The sequence below is a fragment of the Xyrauchen texanus genome, chromosome 11 (assembly GCF_025860055.1).
Source record: "Xyrauchen texanus isolate HMW12.3.18 chromosome 11, RBS_HiC_50CHRs, whole genome shotgun sequence".
NCBI lineage: Eukaryota > Metazoa > Chordata > Actinopteri > Cypriniformes > Catostomidae > Xyrauchen > Xyrauchen texanus.
In genome coordinates, this window is record NC_068286.1 from 39,901,177 (window position 1) to 39,921,366 (window position 20,190).

A 20,190-nucleotide genomic window follows, 5' to 3' on the forward strand; every position below is an offset into this window, starting at 1 on the left:
CAACAATGGGCTGTGAGGGATATAGACTTACCATCTCTTCAATGGCATGAACGGAATAAAGCTGTATAAAAGCTCCATGATCACATCTGATTTTCTATAACTCATGTTGTCTGGAGTTCTTTAATGTTCTTGGAAAGATATTTGATCAATGTTTTGTCCGTGGAGTGATCCATGTAATTCTATCCCTCACAGATTTGTTTTCATTCCTATTAAAAATCAAAGATGGCACTAGTATGAATAAGGTCTGTTAATCTCCATTTTCACATTCTCCTTCTATTTTGGGGGATTCACATTCTTCATGCATATTACACCCAACTTGGGAAAGAGGAGAATTTATGATAAAAAATAATTAAAGGTGCACTAATTTTTAATACGTATTGGTAATTTTTTAATGTCTTAATAACTTACCTACACTGTAAACCTAACTGTTGTTTTTACAAAAAAAAAAATTTGCTGTGGTAATTCTGTAAAAAATACAGTTAAATGTAAACCACTTTACATAACAACCTGTACATTTTACAGTTTAAAATGGTTGTAAATAACATGCTGGCACTGTAAAAAAAAATGTACAGTAAAATAAATACAATTAATATGCCTTCTTACACTGTAAAAATCTGTTGTTTACTTTATGAGGTATTAGTTAATCATTTTAGTAAGTTCAGAAGGCCACATGATGATATTACATTCATCAGTAGTACCTCCTCCAGGAGCAATGACCAATACACATATGGAGAAAGCTCTCAAAATCACTCACACAAACACTAATCACCATCATGGTAACACATGTGACATTTAAATAAACTAATTTACATCAAATATAACACAGAACACCCCAGTGTACATAACTGATATTAAAAACATGAAGAAACATAACTATTCCCATAAAATATAATGACATGTAATGGGCCATGCAGGGAATTGTGGGAATGCCCGATTACTGTTTTTTACTGTAATTTTAACAATAATTTACTGTAAAAAAAGTGCATGTACTCTCTTGTTCTTTTCACCATTAATTATACAGGAAAATCGTTCTTTTTACATTTCAATGATTTAATTTTTACATCATTTTACATTTTATTGTAAAAACTACTGTATTGACTTTTAAAATATATTAAAAATTTTACTGTATATTTTACAGTTAATATTTGTTAATCAATTAACATTTTATTTCTGTAGTATTTTTACACTATTTTACTGTTAAAATTACTGACATTTTTTACATTGGATGCTGCATCATTCAAAGTGTTGTTTTCAGGTAACAATGCCATTGTAGATGTTCACTATGCACAGTAAACCAGGATTAATTTATTCAATGAATGAAAGTGTCCAATAACAGGGCAGTTACTGAGATTAAATGAGTAGTATTCAGCTGGTCATGTGATACTAACATGGCTGCCCCATGAGGCACCCCTGCCTGATGTAGAATAAATGTTACTGGTCATAAGATTACTGATAACTCTTCATCTTACATGAGTGGTCATGTAATTTTAATAATTATTTTAAATTGAGCCTCAGACAAGATGGAACACCTTTAAGATATAGAAAATTTGGGGCATAGTATCCAATTAATCAATTAGCCTGTCAAAAGCTAATTAAAGGCTTGAAATCATTTTCTGGAATTTTTCAAGCTGCTTAAAGGTACAGTTAACTTAGTATATGTAAACTTCTGACCCACTGGAATTGTGATACAATCAATTAAAAGTGAAACAATCTGTCTGTAAACATTTGTTGGAAAAGTGTTAAAGCAGATGTACTAAACAACTTGCCAAAACTATAGTTTGCTCATATGAAATCTGTGGAGTGGTTAAAAAATTAGTTTTAATGACTTCAAACTAAGTGTATGTAAACTTCTGACTTCAACTGTATATATTCATATTAATGGCACTATTTCTTTTGTTCATTTCTTTAGAAATAAACCTTTGTAAATGAGGGGGGAAAATACTGAGTGAACCTTTAAATATTTATCTGTTTCTCATACACACACCCATAGGTGTATTACAGACCGGGCCAGTGCCTAGGGCCCTTGACTACCAGGGACCTAGGGGCCCTGGGCTGCAAGGTCTACCAGCCCATCAACTTTGAAGACAAATGTTTATATACGCTTGAATATGTGGCCCCCACATCTGTCAGCTTATACAAGTTCCCCTCAATAAGGCCCTGTGAATATGAGGGCCCCCAGCCTGCTTATAGAACCCTTTTGCCTTCCTGTTTCTAATTACATTTATTTGACCCACTCTTTAAAAATTTGAAATTTTGTACTATTATTTAATACTTTAGGCTTTATAGGGTTAAGCTTTATGCTTTGTATGAAAAGTGCTGTCGAACAAAAATATTTATTATACTATTCATTGCTATAACTGCATTTCTCCCCAATATTACAAAGAAGATATTGATATTTTATATTGTGTGGTATAAAAGTACTGACCTAGAAACGTTACGTTTTTCGGACAAACTGTAATGTTGGTTTGACAAAACCTTGTCTGAATGTTTAAAGGCTTGAAGTTAGAATATTTTACAGGTCTTACAATAAGAAAGAAACAAAGAAAGCATCTTAAAGGGCTTGTGTGTAAGTTATGACCACTGAAGTTTTGAAATCATGAACATTCAAACTTGTAAGCTCATTTAAACATTCTGTTAATATAATCTACTTTAATGGATTTTGGCTTACATGATCCCTTCACAGGGATTTTCGATGGAAGAATAATAATGGCAGCCAAGGTGTATGGTCATTGCAAACCGAATTTACAATAAAATGACCAAATGACCGCTAGTTTTGTGCCTCACATCTTTCAGCCATTCGAAGCTCTCACAATGGAGGTAAATTCTCTGAATGAAAAAGGGTGTAGGGATAATCATTTCTGAATGGAACACACCCCATCATTCAGATGAGTTAGAAAAGATATAGCAGCACAAGCCAGAATTGCCTGAAATCTTTGCAAAGTTTCACCAAACCCCCAGTACATGCTGTAGGAGTCTATATGTTAAATTCTTTACATTTAAAGTGCTTGATGAAGTTAAAAATGTCACAATGTATTATTGCCCCTTTTAATATATGCATGTTTATGTATTTATTACACATTTTGTTACATTCTTGTTTTTGTATGCATAATTTGCAGTATTTACATTGAGTTTACATTATGTATAACAAAAGTTAAAATGCTACTGTCTCTTTAAGAACAGTGGCTGTTCAGCATACCTGTTTCGGTTGAGCGGTTTCTTTACCATGACCGTGCTGTATGTTTAAGTTAATCTGACAGTAAATAACAGAACAGCTATTAAAAGAGACTTAAATCAATGAAAACAGATTGCGTGGATCTCAACTTTGAAAGATAATTGGGCAAGGTTTCCTAAAAAAAAAATTGGCCCCAGGAGCCTAGCTAGTCATAATGCGCACCTGCACACACCTATCATTTTTGTGTCTGAACACATGGATTTAACCACTGGAATTTTATGGATTACTTTTATGCTCTCTTTATGTGGATTTTGGAGCTTCACAAATTTGGCACCATTGCATTGTGAGGAACCACAAATATGAAATTCTCTTTTAAAATCTGTATTTGTGTTTTGCAAATGAAAGAAAGTCACACATCTGGGATACCAGGAGGATGGGTAAATCACGAGGGGTGAACCATCCCTTTAAGATAACAAAGGAATTTATTTTTTTGTTATAAAGGTGGCAAGTTGCTTGAAAAAGACCCAAGCAACCTCCCAAAATGTGATTTCCATAATCTCGCGATGCAACCCGAGATAAACCCGCACGATATTTGCGGCGGATGTTGATGTTTTGATCCGGATTTCTGTCGTGATAACTGCGTTATAGCCAATATTACCGTAACGTGTGAGAAACGCGGTCTATCTCGGCGCTTCTCTAGCGAAGCATAGAGGCCGAGGCGGGGAGGCGATGATGGAGGACTTTGACGAGATTTACGAGGAGGAGGAAGAGGAAGAGGAGGACGAGGACAGGGCCGCGGAGGAGCAGCTGCTCAAATACGCTCCGGACCCGGTGGTAGTGCGCGGATCCGGACACGTCACTGTGTAAGACTCCCGGCGGCTCGTATTAATATATATTTGTTTAGATTATCAATCAATAAGTTTGTGAATCAAAGCCTCCAGAAGCTCAGTGCTTCTTTACAGACAGGAGACATGCTGGAGCCGGTGAACTGTATCATCTGAGTGAATACACAACAGCAAAGATAGTACAACTGGTGTGGTATAAGCTCTAAACCTTGTGAGTTTCCTACCTAGGCACCATTTTTTTTTTGTTTTACTTTAGATGAGCCTACTATGATCCAATATGCTGTCTAGGTAGGCAGATTACTAGATTGTGAGAGACAGACCTAATCTGACACATTTAATGTGTGAGTGTAAAATTAAATTGACATTTTTTTTGTTTTGTTGTTTTTGTCTCCCTTCAGGTTTGGATTAAGCAATAAATTTGAGTCGGAATTTCCCTCAGCCCTTACGGGAAAGGTGTGTAATTTGAATGCTTTTTCATCTCTAGGAAATGATAATCGTGATATTGTGTCATCTCTATTCACCTTCATATCATACTTGTGATTCCATATCAACCCTGTGTAATACAAAAGGAGTTAGTCCCTATTTAGCAGAATGTCCAGGCTGCTCTCTTCCATACAACAAAAGTGAATAGTATAGCCCAAAGTAGAGGTCAGCCGACAGTGGATTTTGCTGATACTGATATTTAAGGTAATGGGAAAGGCCGATAACCGATTAATTGGCTGATAGCTTTTACAAATTGATTCATATTTCTTATTCCTTCTTTACTATGACAAGGACAGTCAAAGAGTCAAAAATGAATAAAATCCTAGATGCATTTTAATGTTCAACCAAAATCCCACTAATAACTAGAAAAAAACTATATTTGGTGCTTACCGTGGGATTTTTAAGTACATACAAGCCAGAAATACATTGGGGATTTCTTATATAATCCATTATTAAATACATCTTATTTTGAAATTGCAAAATTATGAAAAAACTATTGTCAACTATCGGTATAGACCTTTGCCGATAACGATAGTTCCAAAAAGTATATATATCGGTCTACCTCTTGCCCAAAGTATATTTCGAAATGTGTACAAGACTCCGGACTATTTCTCTTCAGGTTTTTAGACCCATAAAGATGTCTTTAGATTCCTTCAGACTCGAGTTATACAAATGCTGGTATCTCCAGACCTCCTCACACATGCGCTCTTGACGTGCACATCCACTGTTGTCATTTTCAAACTTTTACCTGGATTACATCCTCTTCTAGCACATCTTTGTGACAACAGAGGCTCAAAAGGTGTGTGTTGCCACCTTTTGGACACATTAATTAGTGCAAATAATTCCAGGGACATGTGGACTCAAAGATGCATGCACGGTTCGAAATATTTGGCAGCACGCATTCAGTGCTCAAGTACTAAGCTGATGTTGAGAATTGTGTCACATGTCCTGTACATTGACGCTCAGTGTTCGTGTCTGACTGAAATATACTTTGGGCTTAACTGGGGCTGTCCAGAGCCAAAAAAAATTTATAAGTGCCATAAAAGCACCATAAGTGTAGTCTTGTGGCTATACTTGTGAAAAATCATACAGGTTTCCAAAAGTTTGGAATAAAGTTACAGATTTTGCTCTTATGGAAAGAAATTTGTTTTTTCATTCACCAAAGTGACATTCAACAGATCACAATGTATAGTCAGGACATTAATAACATGAAAAATTACTATTACAATTGGTTATTTTTATCACAAAATTCTTAAACTACAAAGAGTTCTCATCCAAAAATCCTCCACGTGCAGCAATGACAGCTATGCAGATCTTTGGCATTCTAGCAGTCAGTTTGTCCAGAAACTCAGGTGACATTTCAAACCACAATTCCTGTAGCACTTACACATTTCTTTCTGTCCTTGTTAGAGCCAGTTGTCCTTTGTCTAAGAAGACTGTAGTGTACACCTTTTTATGAAATCTTCAGTTTTTTTGGCAATGTCAAGCATTTGCCTTCATTCCTCAAAAAAATCTATTGACTGACAAGTTACTAATGAACGCTGTTACTTTCTTTTGCCATTTTTTACCTAGTATTGACCTTAAGACATGCCAGTCTATTGCATATTGTGGCAACTCAAAAACAAACACAAAGACAATGTTAAACTTTATTTAACAAACCAAATAGCTTTTAGCTGTGTTTGATATAATGGAAAGGGTTTTTTAGTACCATATTAGCAATTTAGCATGATTACTCATGGATAAATTGTTGGAGTGATGGCTGCTGGAAATGGAGCCTGTCTAGATTTGATCAAAAATGACTTTTTTCATCAGAAATGTCCTGACTATACTTTGTGATGAGTTGAATGCTACTTTGGTGAATTAAAGTACCAGTTTCCTTCCAAAACAGCAAATCTGTACATTATTCCAAACTTTTTCCCACCAGTATATATTTATTTATGCTACAGGAAGTGTGGGGTGAAATGTGAGTATCTGGACAAACTGACAGCTAGAATGCCAAAGATCTGTAAAGCTGTCATTGCTGTACATGGATGTTTTCATGAGAACTTGTTGAACTTTTAGTTTAATACGTTTTTGAATTTGTTATCAAATTATAAGAGTAATTATTCATGTTATTAATGTCCTGACTGTACATTGTGATCAGTTGAATGCCACTTTGGTGAATATAAGTACCAATTTCTTTCCATAAGAGCAAAATCTATACATTATTCCAAACTTTTGGCCACCTGTGTGTGTGTGTGTGTGTGTGTCTATATATATATATATATATATATATATATATACACACACACACACACACAGTACTGTGCAAAGTTTAGACACTTTAGACAAAATTTGGGATAGTGAGGATGTCTTCAAAAATAATGACATAAATACTTTGCATTTATCACTTAATGTCATACAAAGTGCAGTAAACAAAACAAAAATAAATCAATATTTGGTGTGACCACCTTTACCAGTAAAACAGTACAAAATCTCCTAGGTACACCTGGACAAATCTCCTAGGTACACTTTTCTTGGTTGTTGGCAGATAGGATGTTCCAAGCTTCTTGGAGAATTCAACACAGTTATTCTATCTATTTAGGCTGTCTCAGTTGCTTCTATCTCTTTATGTAATCTCAGACTGACACAATGTTCATTGGGGAGCTTTGTGGGTGCCATGACATCTGTTGCAGGGCTCCCTGTTCTTCTATTCTAATATATTCTATTTGCAAAAGTAATGTTTGGGAGTCTAACATTTATATTTCCTATTGACACACTAAAGCTAAAGATATAAATAACCATCTTAAGACAAATACTTGTGTGTGTGTGTGTGTGTGTGAAACCACCAAACGGGTATAAGGTCGTTAAAGATCAAAGAAATGTAATAGTGTTGCTTTTTTCCCCACTTCCATATATCAGATTTTCATGATTATTTGTATGATTGAATACTTATCGTATTTCAGCCTACTAACACAGGATATATATTTCTTTGTTTATTACAATACACATGAGTATTATATTCATAATATACAGATGACTACATATCAGGATGATTTTCTGCATATTATACAAGCTGTTTTTTACTTAAGGTGGCGTTGATGTTTCAGTGATTGACATGAAGTACATTTCACAATGCCATTTGATGACAAAGTAACATGGAAGTAAACTATAGCAAGTGTAACACATGACCAGTATAATTTGGATAAGTTAATTTGGGGGTACTACTGAAATGATTGTTGCATCACCTCTGTGATAAATGAAAAATGTTTTTTAATAAATAAAAATAATTATGTTTTGAGAATTTAACACTGTCTGGGCATTTTGTAGATCAATTTGTGGTAAATATCTTTAAAGACCTGAGGCATGTATTAATGTTTGGTGAAACACCTATTTATTTAAGGTTTAATTGGTAATCAATCATTGTACAAATTCAAATAGAAATGTCATGAAGTTATAATTCATAAATGTTCATTTACACTCGTATCTGAATGCACCTGAACTGCCTAATGTGTTTAACCTCCTATTAATGAAAGTGTTTATAAAGTGTTACCTATGGGTTAACCTGGAAGTGAATGTGTTTTTGATGGTCAGTTCAGTTGTTTTGATTTGCAACTCTTTCAATCTTTCATTGGTTCTCAATTGCTGCACACAAAGCAATTCAAAACTCAGAGATTCTAACATATTCTTGTCTAGGTAGCGCCAGAGGAGTTCAAAGCCAGCATAAATCGTGTGAACAGCTGTCTGAGGAAGGCTCTACCGGTGAATGTTCGCTGGCTGCTTTGTGGCTGTCTGTGCTGTTGCTGTACTCTGGGCTTTAGTCTGTGGCCGGTCATCTGTCTTAGCAAAAGGGTGAGTTTGTGAGAAGTTCATATTCACTTAACCTTAAAAAGGTGTTTGTATCCTGGGGGATACAAACATTTAAGACTCTTGGGAGGGAAGCAATGGGTGAGTCTGTCAAATATTGTGAAAATATTCAAAAGGGGGTTCTGCAAATACTGAGGACATGCGACTTTGTGTATGAAGTCTGACATTAATTCACAATCTTTATCTAAAAGGAATAAGGCAGCATTTTTAGCTGACCTCAAAGCAAATGCTCCTTATCTTTTAAATGTTATTTTCATGATGTCTAAAAGATATCAAATTAAATAAAGCATTTATTTTAGAAAAAAGACAACAAAAATAACAAACAAACATGGAAATGTATTACGTAGGCCCTAATGTGTTGGAAAATAGCAATGAATCAATGGTACCTGTATATTCTTCCTGTTTTTAGGGTTAAAGGAATGTTCAGTGTGAGTCAAGCTTTATCAACAGAATCAGAGACAAGCTGTTGATTACCACAGAAATGGATTTAGTCGTGTCCCTCAGTTTGTAGAAACTAACAACATGTACAGTAATGGACTGTTGGAAGTGGGTTAGGATGAAGTCTAAGGGACAAGAATTGCACTGTAACAAAATGTTATCCTGAAGACTTAAACATTATGCATAAAATATGTTAAAATGACACTCGATAAAATGATTACTAACCTGGTCTGTGAACATTTCCAATCCAGAGAACAGAACAGAAATCAGGAAGGTGAATGAAGGAGAAAAACAAAAAGGCATATCTGATGCTATCATCTATATATATAAAAAGAAAAAAAAAATTGATTTACTTTATTGTCCTTATTGCGATGCCAAAATATGGAGCAAATGCCACGTCCCGAAATCAATAGCTAATGCATAACCTAAAAATTTATCCGCTTAGAAAAGTAGTCCCTCCTCAAAAAGAAAGTTATTTAGACAATTTCCCAGCTCAATTAATACATATATTTGTTCAGAAAAATTATATAAAATGCTTTACCAAACATACAAGCTTCACATTGCTTGCTTTAATCTTCTGGAATGCCTTGCCACTTAGACTTCCATTGTCAGTGCATTACAGTAGGCTAAACATTTATTTATTTATTTTTTAAATAAGATGAGTTGAAATTATAACGTATATGTGGTATTCACGCTTATCTTATATTCAACCATTGTGATAACACTTTACAATAAGGTTCTATTTGTTTACATGTGCATGTCCGTGTGTCCGGCACTTATTAATCCTGGTTAATATTGATTTGAAAAAATGTTATTGTTCATTGATTAGTCATGTGAGTTCATAATGCATAAACTAATGTTAACATACAACATTTTGAAACTACTCTTAACCAAGATGAATAATTGTAATAATAATGTATATTAGACTGTTTAGTGTTACCAACATTTCTTTAGCAACCTTTTCTCCAGTAAGATCAGATCAGTGTAGTTTACATTTAAAAGCTCATTAATAACAGGCCCTCTTGAAGAATTATATTAATTATGTAATTTCTAAATGTATCTCTTTGACGTGTAGACACGCAGATCCTTAGAGAAGTTATTGGAGTGGGAAAACAGCAGATTGTATCACAAGGTATGTACATATTTGTATCGTTCTTGGGTGCTATTTGTCGTTCCATCCATAGCTGATTTTACTACCTTCTCGTGTCTCTTCCTTTCATTTAGCTGTGTTTGCATTGGAGGCTAAGCAAAAGAAAGTGTGAAACCAACAACATGATGGAATATGTAAGCCAACTACTAACACACACAAACACACAAGATCATTGTGGGGACTCTCCATAGACTTGCATGCATTTTATGGATTTTATACAGATCTAACGATAATTAAATACCTACCCTTAAACCTAACACTCACAGAAAACTTTTTGCATTATTAAATTGTCGAACAATATATAATTTAAGCCATTTCCCTCATGGCAACCGCTGGCTGGGCCCCACAATGTAGGTGATCTTAGGTTTTACTATACTTGTGGGGACATATCCTCGCAATGTAGGATAAACATGTACACACACACAAACAGGACATCTCATAGACTTAGCTGGCTAAAGATATATTCTATCACCTATCTCTAATCCTTACCCTAAACCTAACCCTCACAGAAACTTGTTGACTTCATTAGATTTAAATATAAACATAACTTAGGTGATTTATGAGCCTTTTACCAGTAAGGACCAGCTAAAATGTCCACACAAATGGGTTCTCTAGCACTTTCACTATACTTGTGAGGACATTTTCAAATATTTGGCACTCACAAGTAAAGTAAAACCTGTACACACGCACAGCCAAAGCTAGTTGGGCAGTAACATAGTTCATAGTTCCAAAAAGACTAAATGTGACATAAGTTGAAGTGTGAAATTTCTGCACCACTAAAGGCATTAAACAAATTTGCAAACATAATTGTTGTTTTCATTGGGAAACCCACAAAGGCCATATTATAAGTTGTGATCTTAAAGTCAACATGACATTTACTTGACACTTGTTTAGTCTTATTGTGAATGATTAATCGATACACATTATACCAGAGAAGAAAAAAAAAGTTTAATTTGTGTAGTCTTTCATCAAAATATAAAAACTTGCTCCACCTCTGAAATGACTTTCCTTTTCGGCTGACATCACCAGGATCTCCAGTGGATTAAATCAAGTCCCAGCCTATGTTTTTGGAGTGGTGGTGGCGTAGTGTGCTAAATCACATAACTGTTAATCAGAAGGTCGCTGGTTCAATCCCCATGGCCACCACCATTGTGACACTTAACTTCAGGTTGCTCCGGGGGGATTGTCCCTGTAATAAGTGCACTGTAAGTCGCTTTGGATAAACGCATCTGCTAAATGCATAAATGTAAATGTTTTTCTTGGTAAATATTATGTTTTACTACATTACAGAGAAGCATAATAGCCGCGTCTTGTTGACTTTCCAAAAACAAGATACAAATAATAATTGCATCCATGTTTGAAAACAATCATTATTTTTGCTATTACTTTTGTTTTTGATATGGGTTGTCGTGATACCAGAATTTCAGTCTGTACCAATACTGGTAATATTTTACAATTCACGATCCCACAGCAAGAATAGGTAATATGCTAATGCACATACTTTTTAGCCTATTCGAAAAGTTACATAATTAATTATCAGTTATGTAAACATTGCTTCTAAAAAATGTTTTTTAGGTTATTACACATAAACAGCTAAAACTAAAAATGTACTAAGTAAAAAGTTAACTAAGAAAATCAAATAAAACAATTAAGAACATTTGATTGTTTTCTTTTTAATATAGGGGTGTTTTAATTGTTGTTTTTATTAATATGCTATTAACCACATAGTAGACAGCCAACGCAAGGTCTAATGCTCAGATCAATCCTGATTCCAATACCGCAGCAGCTGCCTTTCCGAATTTCCCACGGGGTGTGAGCACTCTTCTTCTGAGCACCGGCCCTGACATGACAATCATCAGCATTTTGATGTAAAATAAATAACAGAGCACGAGCTCAAACAAGCGTGTGAGCATTTGAAAGCAGCCATGTGTCAAACAGCGCACCTGTACCAAATTGAGTTAGTACTTGGTACTACTAGTACTGCAGAAACACCGGTATCGTTAAATCATTATTTTAGTATCGACTTAGTCCCTAGTTTCTGATAGAGGCTCCAGAAATTACACACTTCAGCAACTTTTCATACTTTCTCTCCCCATGTACAGGTCATCCAAATAGAGTTTCTACCCAAGATTCCCATCTTCAGGCCGGATTAGCAGCGGGCCAGAGCGCAAGCCTCCGGCGTGGTCTTCCTGAGGTGCCTTTATCCGGTACTGTCATGGTTTTATCACGTGGCCTCATCCCCTTCCCTTTACACACTGAGCAAGAGACTCACTTCACATCTAAGGGCCACTAACAGCACTTCTCACTGAGAAAGCACTGTTTACAACCCATACACATTTGCACAGACTAGCGCACATGTCTGTGCTCTTCTGGTTTCGTGCATGCATGAATACACACTGAGGAACCTTTACTATCACATGATTACACAATACCTGCGAGGAGGCCATGGAAAGAAAGCTCCAATCCGGACCGTCTACTCTTAATCACACAATCTGCACACAAGCTAAGTGACATCCTGTTGCCAACAACCTCTTGAATCACTGTAGAATGGACCAGGACATCCTGAGGAAGGGGCAACTGCGTGGAATAATCTGTAGAATTTAACACGGTTACTGTATTTGTTAAAAGATGGATTTTTTTTTACGTATAAGGAACGGTTGAGGTCAACCCAGGATCAGATAGCTGAGAGCCAAAAGGACACGATCACTGCACAATGAATAGATTTCCCATCTCTCCTTATCACAAATGATCATATTCAAAGACAATCAAACGTTGACTGTGCCACGCACCGACTGGACTCCGATGGGACTTTAGCGAGTCTAGTTCAACTCCCGGACCTGATTTGGTCCAGGTGCACCAATGGGCAGTGATTCAGCACAGAATTATTAATTTTGCTGTTCTCCTTTTCTTTTTTTTAAACCTTTTGTTTACTTGCTCAGTTTTAAAAGATGAGCAGCAAACGTTTGTCTCTTGATTTGTGTGCGTGGGTGATTGTTTCTGTCTGTCCCTATGACGTGTTGTTTGTCATTTGCTCAAATGGAAGACAAATAAGCACTTCTAAATCGGTTTGGTCATGTTGAAAACGTTTAATGCATTATATCATCAATTATTCTGGGACAAACTGAAAAATTATTTCTGTTGCCATTTTTTAAATGTAAACCCACATTTGTCGGAGCTTCACCAGGGCAGAAAGATGCATCTTAAGTTTTTTTTTTACCATCTGTGTTTTAATCCTGGGTATAATCCTAGGTAAGAATATTTTTTGTGAAGACTGTTTAGGCTGAGCAAGCCTTTGTTGCTAGTGCAGGCCTTTTTTCTTAGTGAACTATACTTGTGTAAATGTATCCAATGTAGGTTTATAACTCCGTAATGTCCCATAACTCTCAAGAAATTTGGTCCTATTAGATCTTAAAACACAAAATGCACGAAGAGTGCGTGTTTCTATCACTTAAATTACGAAGCCCTTCTATTTCTTGTCTGATGTCACCCCAAATCCCAGGGACATCATCTTTATTTTTCAAACATTATTTCTGTGTATTTATGTACAATGTATGTACAGAAATAAAATATGCACAACTTGACTTTTATGACAGCCTGCATTTGTTCATTAAAATTTATTTTTTGTGTATGACCAAATTAAAATATTTAATAGTTAGATTAGATTCAATGCACAATTAGTGAACTAATGCATGTTTTTAAAATCTCAACATCCATTTTGTTTTACCATATAGTTGAACAAGTGAATTCGATATTTTTGTAAATCAAACTTAATTAACAGTTGCATCTTTAACTCATGAAGTCAATGACAGGATGTCTCTCAGACATACAGTTAAGCATCTGTATTTTAGAAGACATCAGTTTCAACAGCACAAACAGAAACATTTTTGACAGATGAACGTGCAGTCAGCGATTCTAGACGAGAGCAGTTTATCAAGGTACTTCTCACTCCTCCCATGTGTCTCCATATATATTCTTCTTCCCTGTTTACCAGAGAAAGTCAGAAAGAAAATGTATTTATGGCACCCTCTTTTAATATTACTATCAGGGAAATTATATTCTGAACCATTGAATCGACTCATTGTCATTTCATTGACAGACATGATAAGTGTATTAACAAGTGAGTTTTGGAAGATTGTTTTTAAAAGTCTTACCTCTGTTTGTTGGGGCGATCACAGTTTCCGGCTTCAGCTGTGTGTCTTCTTTGGGAGTCTTTGTGACTTCATAGTTTTCCCTGTTCTTACTCCGCAGTTCTTCATACAGCAAGGGCTTCTTCTGTGCGTCGTCCTCAATGTAAGATGGTTCTGCTGGATTTAAATATATAGTTCACCCAAAAATAACATTCTCATCATTTACTCACCCTCATGCCATCCCAAATGTGTATGACTTTCTTTCTTCTGCAGAACACAAATTATGATTTTTACAAGAAAATTTCAGCTCTGTAGGTCCAAAAAATGCAAGTGAACTGGTGCAAAATTGTAATGCTCCAAAAAGCACAAAGGCATCATAAAAGTAATCCATAAAACTCCAGTATTTTAAACCATGTCTTCAGAAGTGATATTATTGGTGTGGTTGAGAAATGGATCAATATTTAAGTCCTCTTTTGCTAGAAATTCTTCTCCCTGCCCAGTTGGGGGCGATATGCATGAAGAATGTGAATCGCCACAAAAAAAAGTGATCTGTTTCTCACCCACACCTATCATATTGCTTCTGAAAACACTGATTTAACCACTGGAGTCTTATAGACTGCTTTTATGCTGATTTATGTGATTTTTTCGAGTTTCAAAATGTAGGCACCCATTCACTTACATTGTATGGACTAAAAGAGCTGAGAAATTCTTCTAAAAAAATTCTTCATTTGAGTTCAGCAGATGAAAGTCACACATCTGGGATGGCATAAGGGTGAGTAATTGATGAGATCATTTCTGGGTGAACTATCCCTTTAAGTAGTTTTTAATACCAATGTATAGTTCAAGTAAATCTTTGTTCAGTTCCTATTCATAGTTATGCTTTATGTTCCTCCCTTTCTCTATATTTATATAAAACCTATGAAAGTGCAAATACTGATACATTTGTGTAGACACAGGTTTTGACATGATAACCAACAAGAATCAATATCCTGCACTGGGTTATATGATATGTTGCCTTACGATATAGCAAGCTCTATGTAAACAGATAAAGGCGTTTATTTACCTAGAAGCTGGGTGTCATACTGGGATGGTGAAGTCATAGGGTCACTGTAAGTGAAATCTCTGGTTAAAGAGAACGACTGATCTTTCCGATCATCAAGCTGAAAGGCCGGCTCAAAATCTGCTTTTTTTGGATCACTCAACTCCGAATTCTCATGGGTAAACCTGAGACAATACAAACCGGGGCAGAAATTTACTTTTCCCATTAAAGGGACAGTTCAACCAAAATTGTAAAGTTACTCACCCTCATGCCATTCCAGATATGAATGAATTTCTTTCTTCTGCTGAACACAAATTAAGATTTTTAAAATAATATTTTACCTCTGTTGGCCCTCGCAATGCAAGTGAATGGTGACCAGAACTCAGATGGTCCAAAAATGACATTCAGGCATAAAAGTCCTTTTTCACTATAAATCTCCACCTTTGATCAGCCCAAGCAGTAGGTGGCTGAATGTGAAAGTGTAGATTTACAATGAAAAAGGACTTGAATACTGATCTTTTTCTCAACTGCACCAATCATATCACTTTAGAAGATATGGATTTAACCACTGGAGTCTAATGGATTACTTATATAAAACCTTTTGAGCCTTTAAAGTTCTGATCACAATTCACTTGCATTGAATGGATCAACAGAGCTGAAATTTTCTTTTAAAAATCTTAATTTGTGTTTTTTTACAGAAGAAAGTCATTCACATTTGGGGTATCATAAGGGTGAGTAAATTATGAGGGAATTTTCATTTTTGGGTGAACTATCACTTTAAAAGGCAATTTTTTAAAATTAAGTATAAAAATACCATTCAAAAATATTTGTTATTCAATTTCAATGTATTAATACTTCATCAAAGCAATGTTTTAAAAAATTACATTTATAAATATTTATATATATATATTTAAATAATTGTATTTGATTAAAGATTACTCAATTCAATTTGGAATGATGGAATTTTGTTATGAAATTAAAATGTATTTAAAAAATAAATTGAGTGTGCAATGTCATCTTTTTGTGTGACATTTTATTAAATGTACTTAATTTATATTATAACATTAAAGTAACAAATTTCAACATGAATAACAAGACTTTAGTTCCTCTAACCCATACATTTAATCAACATCAACATGATGTTGTACTTTATAAAATAATATGTATATTGTATGCTTAAATAGAAAAAAAGAAATCATTATGGGGTAATTTTTACCAACATATTTAGAATTTTGCATGCATCTTTATTACTTTCAGTGGCATTTTTGCCCAGAGCCCCTTTTCCTTTTTAACCCTGACAGAAACAGAGAATAGAAATATGAAAATGTGGGCCAAATCTCATTTAGTGTTTAGGTGTTTTCACATAAAAAAAATTTAAAAAATGCATTTTGGTATAGCGGTAGGCCACCATTTTGATTCTTTTAATGAAGTTACAGTATTAGAAATCAAATGATTTTTTTGATGAAGCAGATCAGGGGCCCAAATATTCTAGGACACAAATATAAAAAAGAGAGAAGGAGCATTAGGCATCTGTTTTACTAAGATAAGAATAAAAACCTTATCTTGGGCAAACCCTTTTTTAGGGTTATAATAGTTAATCACAAAAGTACCATTGGCTAAACCTATACAAATATCAGTCATTTATAAGTGGGTTGTGCTCACATTGGTGGTTGGTGGCGCTGTCTCTGTCTCATTGCCTCCCCCAATGGAGAATTCTCCAGGCTCATAAACTTCTCCTGACATGTCTTCATATATGACATCTTCCCTCCGAGGTACCCACAAACACCAGCAACTAACACACACACACACACACACATATATTTAGTGTTTAGTCAAACAATAAACAATCACATATTTACAGTATTATAAGTATTACTCACAGCCTACTTTGGGCAGAGAGCCGAATCTACCGGAGCCTGTAAGTGCACCTAAATAAAATAACAAAACATTTAGATTATACCATTTTCATTTGATATAATATTGAATAGATAACTAAAAGAACATCATTGAGATTATTCAGCATTTAACGACCAAACATCATACAGGGACCCCAAAATGTATTTGGAAAATGAAGCTACACTTAAAGAGTATTTTCAATGGCATTGCATTAAATAATAAATTAATCTGCAAAACAATTATGTTCGACCAACTGTCAGAGCTAATTTCACTTTTATTAGATGTGTTTTGCAATTTCTTCCTTAGTTCATCACATTGCATGTGCTTGGAATAGCATACTATTATATAACTCTACAATTTCTGGAGTACATAGTATGTATATTTTTGTTGTATAAGTTTTCTGTATGCATGAAATATGAGCCATATTGTTTGCCAAAATGTGCAGAATATTACAGAGCACAATGTACGATACTGTATCCATCAATGCAATGATAGGTGTGGGTGAGAAACAGATCAATATTTAAATCCTTTTTCTATAAATTCTCCTCTATACCCAGCAGGAGGCGATATGCAAAAAAGAATGTGAATCGGCAAAAACGCAACAATCGAAAGTGGGGATTTATAGTAAAAAAGGGCTTAAATATTTACCTGTTTCTCAACCAAAACTTATCATATTGCTTCTGAAGATATGGAATTAAACACTGGAGTCATATGGATTACATTTATGCTGCATTTATGAGCTTTGTAATTTTGGTACCCATCAGTGTTGGGTAAGTTACTCTAAAAAGTAATTAATTACTAACTACAAATTACATCTTCTACAGTGTAATTAGGTTACTGTACTAATTACTCTGTCAGAAAAGTAATTGCATTACTTATTAATAATTACTTTCTAAAACCCTTATCAACCTCAACCAGATGAAAAATACAAGGATAGATATAAAACAATACTTTTAATTCTTTCAAAAATAAATCATATAAAATCAAATACATTTTTCATGAACTGGCCACAGAATTTAAGGTGGCAGCGTTAAATTAGAAAAAATATATTTTAACATTAGACATTACATTTTTATTTTAAATTCACTATTGTTTCATATAGAATTGTTCTATAGTTTATAAAGTATTTAAACACATTTAAATCAGAAATGACTGTAATTCAATTACTGAAAAATTAAGAGTAATTCCTTACTTTACTTTTTCAATGAAAAGGTAATTTAATTACAGTAATGAATTACTTTGTAATGCATTACACCCAACACTGATACCCATTCACTTGCATAATATGGACCTACACAGCTGAAATATTCTTCTAAAAATGTTTGTGTTCAACAGAAGAAAGAAAGTCATACATGTCTTGGATGGCATGAGAGTAAATTATTTTTGGGAGAACTATTCCTTAAAATGGCCAAATACTTTTTGCATCTATCTGTATACAACATTTAAAAAACAAACAAAAAAAAAAAAACTCACCTCTAGATATAAGAAACTGAGTGAGAGCCATGCCAATGACAGATATAGGGAGAGCTGTATTTGAGTAAAGAGAGATAGATAAACTTAATTAATGACATCAATAAAACCACAAGTTGAACAAATTGTATGTCCACTTACATCTGTACCAGAAGCTTTCCTGGTTGCACTCTCTGAACACCCTCCTCTCCTCCTCTGTGGGGATGTAGTCAATTCCAATGGGACCCTACAAGCACACATTATAAGTACTGTGGAAAATTGATATATACCATGGTACTGAATGACTACGATACAAGTACCACGGTAAATACATGGTAATCAAAGGTACTTCAGGGAATACCATGATGAATGTCCCAAAAGCCATAATACTATTTCCAAACACATGGTATTACTGCCATAATGTATAGGGTTAAGACAAATCAGATCACCCATTCAGTCAAATAAACGGGTCTCTTTATGTTATAGTGGACAGCAACAGTATTCAGGATTAGACTGGTCTAATCTAGCTGGCAACATCATGCAATCCTTTGTTTTATTAGACGTTTTTCGTTACCAAACACACCAAGGATGCCTGTCCTGGCTGTTCAGATTTCGTGAAACCCTCTGGTGACTGACGAGACATTGTGCTTCCGATATCTCTGGTATCTTTAGCTGTAGCACTAGAGCACCGGTTTTCCTCCAGACACCTTTACAAATGTCAAATACACCAGAACAGTCTTCTTCGACCGTGTTAATGGTGATCTGCTGCTCTATTACTGCCACCCTCAGGTGTAACATAGAATAACATTAGAAGACCCAATCTCTATACCTCTGCTTATTGTTCTTAAATTGGTGGTCGCTGGTTTAGGTCTAAATTATCATACTCTTTAAAACATATGCTATATGTTTACATGTGCTATATATAACATTTTTGTGTAACGTGATGAAGTGCAAGTGTAAAGAGTGAAAGTGAGTTCGTGCATGATTAAAAAATTCACTGTCCCGCATGCCACTGGTTATCAATGATTGTTTTATTATTCAATATAGGAGGACTAGTTTAGCCTGATTAGGAGATAGGCAATGCATTATTCCGCTAGGGTTTAGGGGTGTGCCCAATCGCTGATTCAATGTGGGTTGACAAAACAAAACATCAATGTGGTTCCACAATAGACGCATGTAATTTAAAGTTCCCAAACTCACTCTTAGTCTTAATGACGGTGATTTTCATTTTTATGAAATTGGATCCAACGTTTATCCATTATATAATGGCTATACACTGATACAGGCTATACCTTGATCCAAAACGTTGTAGAAAAACTTTAAACAAAACTTTAAATTAAAATACCAAATCACCGAAAAATAGCATTTGGAATCTTTGATATGCAAATTACCTATTACATGAAGCCTATATCAAATTAATAATTAATTTACTGAATTTACTGAATGGAAAACTAAACACTAATGCTTTTATGTTCACACTCTCACTGGTATAATTTATGAGGAAGAACAAAAACACGTGTTTGTAGTATTTTATAAACTTCAAATTAAAAGAAAAAAAAAATAGACGCTTTGATACATCTTCATTGCAACAAAGAAAGAGGAGTAACAACTCAATCGAGTAGTGACAGTGGCTTCTCAAAAGCACTCACATAGAAAATATCTTCACATTTTAAATTCGCAATCAGGCGCATCAAATATATCAATACTAACTTAATTAAAGATGCACTCAGTAAATCTTATCTAGT

The 20,190-nt window shown here is 34.7% G+C and overlaps 2 protein-coding genes across 3 annotated transcripts; one reads left to right on the forward strand and one right to left on the reverse strand.

Annotated features, from left to right (window-relative positions):
- The first annotated feature begins 3,769 nt into the window (after positions 1 to 3,769).
- chic2 (cysteine-rich hydrophobic domain 2) lies at positions 3,770 to 12,182 on the forward strand. The gene is made up of 6 exons (XM_052137976.1): positions 3,770 to 4,035; positions 4,416 to 4,470; positions 8,176 to 8,331; positions 9,860 to 9,916; positions 10,009 to 10,068; positions 12,037 to 12,182. The coding sequence occupies exons 1-6, from the start codon at positions 3,902 to 3,904 to the stop codon at positions 12,085 to 12,087; spliced, it is 513 nt and encodes a 170-aa protein (XP_051993936.1). The 5' UTR covers positions 3,770 to 3,901; the 3' UTR covers positions 12,088 to 12,182.
- Positions 12,183 to 13,771: 1,589 nt separating this feature from the next.
- On the reverse strand, positions 13,772 to 19,174 carry LOC127651913 (OCIA domain-containing protein 1). 2 transcript variants are annotated; one of them, XM_052137975.1, is made up of 8 exons: positions 19,029 to 19,174; positions 18,608 to 18,692; positions 18,470 to 18,523; positions 16,981 to 17,028; positions 16,763 to 16,892; positions 15,125 to 15,285; positions 14,086 to 14,235; positions 13,772 to 13,914 (listed from the first exon to the last, which is right to left on the reverse strand). In XM_052137975.1, the coding sequence occupies exons 1-8, from the start codon at positions 19,086 to 19,088 to the stop codon at positions 13,877 to 13,879; spliced, it is 726 nt and encodes a 241-aa protein (XP_051993935.1). In that variant the 5' UTR covers positions 19,089 to 19,174; the 3' UTR covers positions 13,772 to 13,876. The 2 variants fall into 2 exon arrangements, with proteins under 2 accessions (XP_051993935.1, XP_051993934.1); XM_052137974.1 differs by having other exon boundaries at positions 14,086 to 14,238.
- Positions 19,175 to 20,190: the final 1,016 nt, after the last annotated feature.